Source organism: Euleptes europaea, chromosome 3, assembly GCF_029931775.1.
Source record: "Euleptes europaea isolate rEulEur1 chromosome 3, rEulEur1.hap1, whole genome shotgun sequence".
Lineage (NCBI taxonomy): Eukaryota > Metazoa > Chordata > Lepidosauria > Squamata > Sphaerodactylidae > Euleptes > Euleptes europaea.
Genome location: NC_079314.1, coordinates 54,688,217 through 54,701,320, shown reverse-complemented (window position 1 = coordinate 54,701,320; position 13,104 = coordinate 54,688,217). Strand labels below are relative to the sequence as shown.

General features: G+C 38.9%; 1 protein-coding gene across 1 annotated transcript in view; it reads left to right on the top strand.

Annotated features, from left to right (window-relative positions):
• LOC130474219 (mitogen-activated protein kinase 11-like) overlaps window positions 1–8,063 on the top strand; it is a 46,959-nt gene extending 38,896 nt beyond the window's left edge. The window contains exons 9-12 of the mRNA XM_056845754.1: window positions 1,621–1,700; window positions 3,074–3,152; window positions 4,786–4,959; window positions 7,692–8,063. Coding sequence (XP_056701732.1) covers window positions 1,621–1,700; window positions 3,074–3,152; window positions 4,786–4,959; window positions 7,692–7,765 — 407 coding nt within the window. The 3' untranslated portion in view covers window positions 7,766–8,063. The remainder of the gene's footprint in view (window positions 1–1,620; window positions 1,701–3,073; window positions 3,153–4,785; window positions 4,960–7,691) is intronic.
• Window positions 8,064–13,104: the final 5,041 nt, after the last annotated feature.

The window sequence follows — 13,104 nt, the reverse complement described above, 5'->3', positions numbered from 1 at the left end:
TTAGCAAGCATCGGTACAGTAAACAACCCATTGCTAATAATTAAAGCAACTGTCTTTCACAGCTGGATGCCTTAGCCATCGCAAAGAGTAACAACACCATGTCCTTAAGCCGCAGTAGGCTGCCTGAAAATCTTTGTTTTCCATGCTTGATTTAAATACTGACTCAGATACAAAAAGCAGCTTGAAATAGACAGTAGCTGCTGGGTTTCAGGTAATGGAGCTGCCAAGAGTATTGAGAATATTTGTAAGCCCTACAGCAAACACAACAAGGTCTTCATCTTCTGGAGCACTCAGAACTATGTGCAAATAAACCTGTTGGTTTTTTTCCCCAGTTTGGAACCTAATGAAAAATAATGTATCTTTGAGACTGCAGCACAGGTACTAGTGGAAACATTGGAGTAATCCATCCCAGGAGCCCTACTTGTCACAGGCAATAAGATCATGTTGTGTGCCTAGGCATCTCTCATGTTGAAAGTGGCACTCCTGGTATAAAGTACCCGTAGCAGCCAAGAACGAGAGATGGGTTTGCAAATACCAGGACCCGATGAAGGATCCCACTACCATGTGCACACACACACACACCCGTCACCAAAAGGGTTTTGGAGCACAGGAGATACGGAACATGAAAGTCAGGATTCAGAAGACCACAGGTAGAGGGGGGAAGGTTGCCTTGTTTAGATGGGGAGAGCAAAACCATTGTGGTGCAGTGGTCAGACTAGAACCTGGAAACCTGGATTTGGATCCCCGCTCAGTCATGACTCAGAAAACCATGTACACTTTCCTAAGTTCCTTGGATGACATGTAAGATAAAAATGAATGGCAGGGAAAAAAAATCTGTGAAATCCAAATCCTGTGAAATCCAAATTTCTTGCCTTTCCCTCTTCTGCGGCAGCCCAGAATGCAGCCCAGAATGCTGACCATGAACAGCATTTCAAGAGGCATTTTGGGCTGCAGCAGAAGGGGCAGAGCCATGCTCCAGGGGGGGAAATCCTCCTATCTGTGGTGGAAATGTTTTGTTTTTTTCATAGCCAGCTTTTGGTATCTTTGGGTTACTGTGGATTCTAATGAATAGAATTCTGTAGGTTTAAGAATATGGGTTTTTTCAACTTTTTCACAGAATGGAATGATGGCAAATGCTGTTAATGAGCCCACTTATATATAAAATTATCTGTATTGGATGAATAATAGCTTAACCATACAAGTACATGTTTTATTCAGTACATTAACACGGTATATGTTGTATTCTCATAATGACCAAGACTGTAAGATATCTATTCAGAGTTGTCTATGTTATCAATGCAATTGTCACCATACAGACACCTTCAAGTCTGTTTTCCCAGGTGTGGTCAAAGAATAAGGTCTCGTCGTGTCCAAAAGAGAGTCTTTGCAACCCAAGGAAAGATCTGCAGCCTCTGCCTATGGAAACAACTCCTTCACTTAAGTTCACATCCTCTTCTTTCCATCAGAGCCACACATTCTTTTGTTCATTTTTTTTTTTTTTGCATCAAAGATGTTAGTAGCGATGAAGCAGAAATTCTGCCTAGGTCTGGCAGGTTATATAAGCAAGTGATTTATTGGCCATTTCACCCCTTACCCTGGAGTTTTCTTAACTCCTTGCAGATATCGACCAGCTAAAACGAATTATGGAAGTTGTTGGGACACCCAGCTCGGAACTTCTCAAGAAGATCTCATCAGAACATGTAGGTCTGGTGTATCAGCAGTGCAATCATTAAATCCTCCACAAGTATTGACATAAAATCTTTAACTGACAGATATTTGCACAAGACACTGAGCTGCAGAAGAACAAAATGTTATCTGTCTTTGGCTGCATCCACATGGCAAGGATTGTCCGTATCCCTGCTATTAGTGCCTCGAATACAGAGACACTCACACTGGCAATGGAGCATCCACACTAAAGTTTTGAGCATACTTCGCTCCATCAGCTGCCAGAATATGTGGGCAAAATTTCCCTTTGTATTTTGTTAAATACTTGGTATTAGGACTTCTATAATAAGAGCCCGGTTTGCAAAATACACACTCGATACTATTAGACATATTTCAGTAGTGAGATTAAATGGTAATTGAGGATTAATTATCTTCCCATTTTGCACTTGATTATATGCAATAAATGATTATATGCAATAAAAAGTATGACTGACTATAAATTGGTTGCAGTGCTGGTACTTGATTGCGAATTTTAAAAAAACTGATAGGAGAAAAAGTCTGAATATGTTACTGCTCGGGGAACTAGCCAAGCTATTAAATATTGGGGATTGAATTACTGCTTGCTATCATTTACATACATATTAAAACATACTTTACCCTCCACAGATAAAGAACGGTAATCTTTTATGGTGATACAGCTGTAGAACAATGAAATCCTACAGGGTTTTTTTAAAAAATGGGGAGGGCCCAACCTTATGGACATGTGGTGTTCCAGTGATGTTCTGCAGCACATTATTTCTTCAGAGGATTTTGTCTGCCACTTTTCCAGAAAATAAAACTGCTCAAAGTGTTTTGCCACAGAAGAGCAAATATTAAAAATTAAGCAACAATCCGGTAGAACTAACTACTCACAGCAAGAAACAAAACCATTCCTATCCAGCAGCACATAAAAACAGTGTTAAAAAGCATACAGATAAGCAAACCAAACAAATGGAAAATGAAGCAGAACCTCATTTCATTTTCTGCTACACTCCCAAGATCTATTTCCATAACTATCATAACAGCTGTGTATAGAGCCAGTGTGGTGTAGTGGTTGAGAACTGTGGTTTGGAGCGGTGGAGTCTGATCTGGAGAACCGGGTTTGATTCCCCACTCCTCCACATGAGCAGTGGAGGCTAATCTGGTAAACTGGATTTGTTTCCCCACTCCTACACATGAAGCCAGCTGGGTGATTTTGGGCTAGTCACAACTCTCTCAGCCCCACCTCCCTCACAGGGTGTGTGTTGTGGGAGGGGAAGGGAAGGTGATTGTAAGCCGGTTTGATTCTCCCTTAAGTGGCAGAGAAAGTCAGCATATAAAAACCAACTCTTCTTCTTCTATATTGAAAATATAATTTCTTTTGTTGCAGGCTAGAAAGTACATAGAATCTCTGCCATATATGCCTCCACAGGATCTGAAAGCAGTATTTCGTGGTGCTAATCCATTAGGTAAGAGTTGGTGTGACTTGGCTGTAGAAAAGTTAGCAGCCCCAAGTCAACCTTGCCCCCAAGAAGGGAATGCACTGGGATGCACATAGCGACCTCCCTAGTCTTTTTCTTGGTGCTCTTTTTCAGCTGGCATTTGAGCTGGAAGGAAAGGGAGGAGCTTTAGGAACCGTCCCCTCCATTGTACCTAAATAAGTTGCCTCTAGGGGTACATGGGGGGAAGAACATGGGGACTTGGCCTTACCTGGAAATCAAATGTCTCATCCTGGCCTTGGGGCTCTGACCTCTAAGCCAGTGCTATCCCTCCACAGACAGTTGGAACCAAGTGGGCCAGTGCCTTATGGTACATGTACTGGTCCTGATAGCACGCTGGGTCTGTTGCGGTGGCATTGCTGCGGCTGGAGCAGCTGCTGCTGCCACCATCTCCAGCAAGCAAGACAAGATGATGGGGAAGCAGCTGCAAGGGGACTGACCACCTCTCCTAATTTGAGTAGCCTGGGAATTTTCCCCAGCCAGGGGAAGGAGGAAAAAGCACAGATCCGTTTGTGTTTCTGCGTACTACTGCGTGAGATCTGTGATTGACCCCCCCCTTTTTAAGTTAATGTAACTGCAAGAAGGTGTGGAATATGTTAGAGTTCATGATGGAGTATATTCTTACAGGGAGCATGGCTATGGGGTGTTGTGAAGAGCTCCTGAATTTACCACTACATTAATGCGCACAGCCTTTTTGTCTGCAATCGTCATGCTAGTAATTAATGAGTAATTAATAAACTGTCCTCGGGCTGAGAGATTCTTTGTACAATACACTTTCCAACTACAAAATACATGTATCACATCAGTTATTTATGCTGCCTATGTGCATAAATCATGAGATGCATAGATAATTAGCTTTCATCTGCATGCATAAGCAAGGATCTTTCCTTTCCAGTTCATTGTGGCTCATGCATTTTGAAGGGAAGCATCATAGCTTATACAACCAGTGTCTTTTAAAACCGAATTACCATGCTTTGTATGAGCCCTGTGGTGCAGAGTGGTAAGGTGCATTACTGCAGTCCAAGCTCTGCTCACGACCTGAGTTCGATCCCGACGGAAGTTGGTTTCAGGTAGCCGGCTCAAGCTTGACTCAGCCTTCCATCCTTTCGAGGTCGGTAAAATGAGTACCCAGCTTGCTGGGGGTAAAGGAGAGATGACTGGGGAAAGCACTGGCAAACCACCCCGTAAACAAAGTCTGCCTAGTAAACGACGGGATGTGACGTCACCCTATGCGTCAGGAATGACCCAGTGCTTGCACAGGGGACCTTTACCTTTTCCCCCCATGCTTTGTAGTTGAGGAAGTGGTTCTCAATAACAAAATGTACCATTTAAAGTGGAATTATAACTCTGATGCTGTGCTTTTCTTCTAACTCATATTTCTGTCTTTGCACCTTGAATAGGAAGATAATTGTTATATTGAGATTAGGTGTGATGTGTAAATTTCTTTAATAACTATAAATATTTATTGTCATTTTAAGTACTTAATATGCTAGATATTTCCAGATCTGCTTGCTCCAAGTGATCTTGCTACACACACGGCTTCTCATTGGATAAGAAAGCAAAATGGGTTATTTTATATTCGGTTCTAATTTTAAAATCCTAGCTGTGGATCTCCTTGAAAAAATGCTTATACTGGACAGTGATAAAAGAATAACAGCCTCGGAAGCACTTGCACATCCATACTTCGTACAATATCATGATCCTGACGATGAACCAGAAGCAGAGCTGTATGATGAGTCCATAGAGAATAAGGAACGGGTTATAGATGAATGGAAAGGTAAGGAAGTGTTTTGTTCTGCAATGGGAAAGCAAAGGAAAAAATGAAAATATTTAAAAGAACTTTTTGTTAATACCTTAATGTCTGAAAGTCCAATATATGCCAAATGTACCAACATAGGCAGCTCCAAAACTGATACTGTAAGCATACAAGTATAGAAGAAACTACGATAATGTAGAGAGTTAATGCAGAACATTCATAAGGTTTTGGTGGAACAGAACTAGCTGTCATTTATAAGCTTGTGGGCTATTAGTCTCTGATCTCTTGAGAGTTAGTGGTTTCTGATAGATTATATGAAAGTTTGAGAAGATCTGTCTAAATATTTTTATACTACTACCAAGTCTTTGAATATAGGTAGGAAAGTTTGAAAGATCTTCTTCCCAAGATGCTGTATTTTTATGAATTTTCTATTTATTCACAAGTCTATATATAACACATTGGCTTTTAGGTAGTATGGAAAACCTTAAGTTAAAATTTTGAATTTGAGAGTGTTAGTTTTTCAATTGATGTGATATTGGTTAGTGTTTATGATATTACAGTATTTGACCTTTGTCCTTACTGAAAACCTGCGTGGTTGAAGGACAGTAAGGAAATATGAGGAATAATTACATTTATTACCATCTTCCCACTGTTCATTCTTCTTGCCTGTTACACATACCCAAATTGCAACTAAACTTGCTGCTGTCTAATTAGGACTTGTCTGTCATTCCTGTCGATTGCTGTGCCTTCATGCAGGAAGATTTGCACAGTCTCTTTCTCTCTAGCTGAATCTGCATGGTTAAAGATTCATTGTTCTTTCTTTGCCATTGCCAATGTAGAGGTGTTCTGTTGCCAATGTGAACTTCCAGATGGGAGTTTCCTGCACATTTCCCTCTGTCAACCTCCATTTCCCCTGAATTGTTTCCCCTCTGTGCCACCGGAGGGCTTTTTTTAGTGTTTTTTTTTTAAAAAAAGAAAAACTCTTGGCAATTGTTATAATGCTACAGCAGCTACTGATTGTTTTAAAAGTCCACAAAAAGTCCTGTGGGGGTGAAGGTTGGGAGGGGGGAATGGTGGCCATGAGAGTTTAATGGAAGGAAAAGGTCACTGATGTAGATAGGACCTTGGGAAACACACACCTTTCTGTCCAGATGATGTGATAATATGCTTGAATTTTGTTGGTCCCAAAAAGATTGTAGTAAAGCAGGTTTGAGAAAGACTGTACCAAGGATAGAGAAAAGACTATTGGAAAACAATTAAAGAATGACATTGGAGCATCCACACATTTGGATGTCAACACAGAAAAAAAACCTTGTGAAAGCAGTCTTTCTTTCTACAGCAATACGTGCATGGCCTAGCTTCCTTAAAACGCCTGAAAACAGAACATAAACTGAAAACAGAACTGTCATTAGCTTTCTTTTGATAACTTTTCTAACTAAATATAGTTAGATATTACATAAGGGTCAAAATTTCCACTGTATAAATTCACAAGTGTGATTTCATAGTCCTCGAAATAGTTACCATTATATACAAGCTAATGGGTAGCTCTAAAGATTCAATATTTACTAATAGCATGTCAGATTTCTGAAGATTTAATTTATATCCTGAAATACTAGAGTACAGTTTAATAACTGTTCAAATGCATTACGAGATAACTCTTTCTGATACAAAAAGAACTGTATCGTCAGCATAAAGCCCTATTTTATACTGAAATGATTTAACTGTAATACGTATAATATCCGGATTAATCCTAATATAAATGGTAAGAGGTCTGGCATTGAGTTTTTGGAGCATCCTCACAATGTCATTCTGTAATCATCCACTGACTGCATTTTCCCCTTATTTGTTGCAGTTTTTTCCAAACCATTTTTCCAAACCATTTGGCCTTATATTGTGAATGTAACATTAAGACATTCTGACATATGATGCACTGAGGTTGTTTTTTAACTGTGTCTTCTTTGCATGTCTCATTTTATCAGTTGTGATGCCAAAATGAAGGTGACTCCAAGTAACTTTGCACACTCTGTGAATGGAAAGGTGTGCATTTTGAAAGCCCTCCCCGCTGTAATACCATTTTCTCTTTCCTTAGTCTTCCATGGCTGTCATTTCTCCCCATGCCGCCCACAGGGCTTTTAAAAAAAATCAGTAGTTGCTCGATCACTATAATGTCACAACTTTACAGTGATCTCTTGCCATGGTCTACTAGCTTATATGAATTCCCATCGTTCATTAAAATAAAAGAGTATTATGCACTTTTTGTTGCAGGGGTATCATAGAGGTCTTCCCAACATATATGGAAAGTTGTTTATGTGCATCATTCTTGCTGAATCAAAGCATTGTTAATTAAATATCTTTTACATATTGGTGCAGTCATGCTTTGTGATGTTTCCATACTTTGTACACCCCTTGGGCCAGTCACAGTTCTCTCAGCCCACACAGAGGCAGGCAATGGCAAACCACCTCTGAATGTCTCTTGCCTTGAAAACCCCAGGGGGTCGCCATAAGTCAGCTGTGACTTGATGGCAAAAATCACACACACACACACAACCTTAAATACAGCTTTAATGGCATAGCAAAACAATCAAATGTTCAGGCTCTTTTTAAAATTCAAGCATGTTTTCCTACCTCGTATTGAATATTTTGCTCTTTTTGAGTTTATTGTCATTTCCAAGGCTTGATACATATATAAGTTAAGGATATGACACATCTGCATATCTTATACCTGTGTTACTTTCTCTTCCTGTTTAAAAAAGAACTTACATATGAAGAAGTGATCAGCTTCAAACCTCCTGATTTAAAGATGGATAGCCTTGAAATTGAACAGTGAATCCATACAGCTGATTCTTGGGCCCTGCTGTACATCGAAGACTACTAAGCACATAACATTTCAGTTTAATTTCGTATACTCCAAGCATTGACTTTACTATCCAAAGATCCTGGAGGAACTATAGAAATGGTAATAAATAATGCTGAAGAAATTATCTGGGAGTGCATTTTGCCTTGTACTGCGAATGTAACATTAAGACATTCTGACATATGATGCACTGAGGTTGTTTTTTAACTGTATCTTCTCTGCATGTCTCATTTTATCAGTTGTGATGCCAAAAATGAAGGTGGTTTTTTAATTATTGTTTTGGTTTTGTACAGTTAAAGCATGAATGTATGTTAAAAAAAGAATTCCATATATGCAACGTATTGTTTTTTAAGAGTTACCCTGATCCTCTGTTGTGTTTTTCTTTCTTTCTATTTTTTTTAAATTTATAGCTAGTGCCTTTAAAGAAAAGGGGCCATTGTAGCAAATTAGACATTACATTTCACTGTAGTCATGCCTGTAACGGTTTCATGAACATGTTAGGAGTTTATTGAGTGATTGAACATCAGTTGGAAGATGGTCAATAAATCATTGCTTTCTGACATTGTTAATCTTTTTTCCTAGCTAAAGCAAACTACACATTAGTGATCTTCCCTTAAAGCAATCCACATCTGCCGAATCCCAAAATCAGAATCCCAAAAGGAACTAGTGCAGCTGAGCCAAAACAGTGTAATCACCACTGGGAATGCAGGGTCCTGGCTGGCAGCAGTGGGAAGGCTAGATGTCTTGTGGGAGAAGCCATCCCGAGTGCCATGTGGTTGCTGTGGTGGGACTTGTTTATGTCATAGGTAGGCCCCCGGGCAGCCCACTTATGCACAATCATTAACCATTGTGTCCCATTAAATTTGTTTTGCACCCATGACCTAATTTAATTATGATTTCAACATATCCAGCATAAGCTACAGGCCATAGATATTTTCATTATGACCTGAAACTTGTTTCCATAAAAAAAAAACACATTTAAATTGGGGGTTACATTCAGCCTGGGGAAGAGATTTTGATAGGGTTGCCAGCTCTGGGTTGGGAAATTCATGGAGATTTGGGGGTTGGGCCTGGGGAAAGCAGGGTATTATGCCATAGAGTTCACTCTCCAGAGCAGCTGATTTTCTCCAGGGGAACTGATCCCTGTATTCTAGAGTTGTAATTCTGGGAGATCTCCAGGCCCCACTTGGAGGTTGGCAATCCTAGTTTTGGAGACTCCCAAAATTTGCTCAAGCTGTTTTATGGTATTTTGATATTTTGGTTGGTCCTGATTATATAAATCACAGTTATATTATGGGCATTATATTGTTTTGAGATTTTTGTGTCAGTGACATACATAGCAGTCTCAAAGAAAAGGGTCTTCTGACACTAAGTTTCGAGTTTGTTTATTCAATAGGTTTGTTAAAAACACAGGGCAGGCTACATTTAAAACCATCAGTATAAACTATTACAAAGATGTCAGAGTTGATAATACACTCATTATAAATGACCAATACAGGACCATACACAGTTTGGCCTATTGGTCCTTATTACTAAAGATGTATCCAGAAATATACCTTACAAGGTATTTTTAATCTGAAAATAGAAAACCTTAAAAGAAGGGAGGAAAAAAGGGAGCTTAATTAATATGAACAATATTATTACTATAACAAGAATTTTTTGGAAATTGTTTGGAAAATCATTGAATATAAGACCATGTATACCTTATATCTTGGGTGGCCTGATGTTAACTATTAACACAAACCGTGGATCTTGCAACATGGAAACTTGCTCACACAAAAATCTAGATGACAAAAATATATCCATAAACTAAGTTACACTATAGATTAAAAAAACCTTAAACCCTTTCCACAGCAGAAGTATGAATAAACAACCAATTAGGTTTGTACAAAGATCTCTCTTGCCTGTTCACCGCTCCAGTCATTGGAATTAAGTATCCAAAGATTTGGTCAACTTCACTATTAGATTAAAGATGATGATTACAAGTAAAGTATCTACTCGGAAAGAGCGTCCAGCCTCATTTTGTTTGCCCCCAATGGTTACAGATTACTCTAGGTTGACATATGCTAATATACAGAGAAATTCAGTCTGGTGTGGTGGTTAAGTGTCAAACTAGGTCTGGGAGACCCAGGTATGAATCTCCACTCTGCCATGGTAGATGGCTGGGTGATGTTGGGGCAGTCACACACTATTAGCCTAATCTACCTCACAGGGTTGTTGTGAGAATAACATGGAAGACAGGAAAATGATGTAAACTGCTTTGTGGAGAAAACTGGGATTTAAATGAATTTTATATCTATCTTATTTATCTACACAGCCTTGTTCCTGGGACTTGTCTGACAAAAGATGCCTTAGGAAAACACTACACTGCATGTCTGGGTGTGTATCTATGAGGGTTTACCTTATGGAGGACAGAGTTCTGCTAATGACGCACCTTACATTTCTTTCTACATGCTTTAAAGAGACTTTCTTCTTTGTTTAAATTCTTATTTAACAATTTTCAATCCTTACTGGTTAGCGAGGAAAGGAAAGTCAAAATGAGGGCAGTACCACAGGGCACCGGGGTCAGGGCGGGATGGACATGTTATTCTCATACAGTCTGGGCTGTTTGTGGAGGTCCATGGGGTATGTTAGCCATCAGAATAATTTCTAGGAGATTAGAATTTAGTTAATGTAATTTTAGAGCAAAGGGAATGATTGATGAGAATAATTTTCTTATCCTCTGAATGTTGACTGGATCATACATTGTAGGCAATGATAAAATACAGCAATTTTAAAGTAAAATATCACAAGGTTAATTGGAGTTAGAAGGAGAGAAGGAAAAGTTCAGGGGGTTCAACATCTGGATACCTTAGCTCTAAATACGTTATTGCTGATCCAAAGAAAGTTAGTGCCTCTTAAATCTCATTGAAAGTAATAGGATTTGAGGCCATTGTGACTGAGTGTTGTACAACTAAAATTACTTGGACTGTGGCCATACAGTTTCAATATATGGTGCCAAGTGAACATGTTTAGCATTGTAGCTACAATTTTTGACATGCTTTCATACATGACACTGATCAATGGTGCCAAATACAGTTCTAATTAATGATACAGTTGCTGTGGAGTAAATCCCTTTGAAATCAATGTGAACAAACATGAGGTGTACATCTGTTTAGGACAGAGATCTAGTTGGTTGCGGGGGGTTGTGTGTGTGTTTTAAAAACACCTTTATATATTTATGACAAATCAGCCATATTTCTGACTAGGTTTAGCATTAGATAAATTGAAGTAGGGTTCATGTCCCTTTTTAGATCATTATAAGCTTTCAGGCGCTTGAGCCGGCTGAATTTCTTCCTTCCCTTTTTTAATCGAGCTGTTCCCTATATTCCCTCCTTTCTGGAATATATAGTCCTCAACAGAAGGAGTTGGTTCCGGTTTGGTAGTACAGGAAGTCTGTCGGTTGTGCTCTGTTCAGAGGCTGCCAATTTTAACTTTATTCTTTTGTTCCTGTTTCTCTTTCGCATTTATCCTCCCTTTTTTCATTCCTACTTTTCTATTTCCTTGTTGAGTTTCTTTTTATCAGTGCATTCCTAAGGAGAGTTACTCCAATCTAAGCCCATTGAAATGAATGGGCTAAGACTGGAGTAACTCTCCTTAGGAATGCACACTGTATGTCTATTACTATCTTCTATTGCCTCTGTGTAGATTTAATCTTAACGTTTCTCTCTCCCCCTCCTCGTGGTTATCTACTCGAGGGAGTGTGAATGAGGGACTGGTAAGAAAACTCTTGAGGCTTATTAGAACTCTTGAGGCTTTGGGGTTTATTTTAAAATTTCAAGATATCTGGTTTATTTATTTTGGGAGAGTTATGTTATTTTCTTTATAAACCTTTATAAACTGTTATAGTTCTAATTATAGTATGCTTCCCCCCCCCCTCTCTTTTCTTTCCTCCTTGGTCTTGCCTTGAAACTACGGGGTCATCATAAATCAGCTATGACCTGAAGGCACTTTCCACCACCACAAAGGGAACCTGGGTTTTTAGTAAATATAGTAAGGAACTAGGCAGGCAGTTTGAAGTAGCTTATTCTGCTGCACTTTATGACTTACAACCTATCAGTATCTCTGACAGCAGTAAAACTTTATCAGGGTAGCAATTAAATCTTGATTTGGGTTCCCTCCCTACTTGTTGTTCTTTTGCTTAAGCAGGCAGGTTATGTTCTGTACTTCTTTTTGATTATTTTTGCTAATTTTTTTATTAATTGTTTAGATATGTAAATCAGTTTGGGCTTGGATAATGGGCAGAAAATGGGTATAGGAATCTAGGGATTTAAAAAATCCAAATTACATGACTTTTTTTGCCCTATAGAATTGCATAATGAATTCCAGCCTTTAGAAGGCTCTGTTATTAACCCCTTTAACGGATAAGACCTCAGAACTTGAGGGAAACATAGTTGATAGTGTATTTGAAGAATTACATGAAGCCTTCAGTATGAATCGTCACCTTCTGCTCCTCACACAAGACTTAACAATTCACAGAATTATAGCCTTCTGGCAAAACAAACTCATGTAATTGCCAATACATTGCAGAAAATTTATGCTAAATTAGAACTGATTACTCAATATGTTTACAATCAGTTGGTAAGGGCAGGAGAGAGCATACCAGAGATTAAATGGCAAAATAATCAAGGACAAATGGCTGGAAGGGGTAATGATATTAAGAGAGGGAAACTGGGAATGGGGACGAATGGGGTACAAGATGATCAAGCCCTAAAATATGAAGCACAAATGATAGTTCTGCAAATATATCCTTATCAGAGTAGGCTGATAAGATGGAATACTAGATGGTGGGCTAGCCATCATTTGGCTTTGTTGCTAAATATTCTGTCATATAGACTGGGTTTAAAACAGGTTGAGGTGTTAAACTGTCTTTCCAGAGGATTCTCCTCCCATTCCAGTCTAGCTGGATAGTAGAGAAACTGCTTGTTTCACATGATAATTTACAGCACTTTGGGATAAGAATAAGGAGACATTTCTGGAATCAAATGAGATCTAAACCATTCCAGGTGAAAGAAATACAACTTCTAATAATGGGAAATTTCAGTGCATTAATTGGTTCAAGTCATAAGCAGACAATAAGAGTTATTTTGGAGGGTGAGGGTGATTTTGCAGATAATGCAATGGTTAGCAGGAGCTCAAAAGATAGTAAGATAAACAAGGCAGGATAATTCTTAATGCACTTTGTTTCTGTGTCTGGAATGATAATTTTGAATGGTCTTAAATATCTAGACCAGGAGTGTCAAACATAAGGCCCAGGGGGCCAATTCATCCCC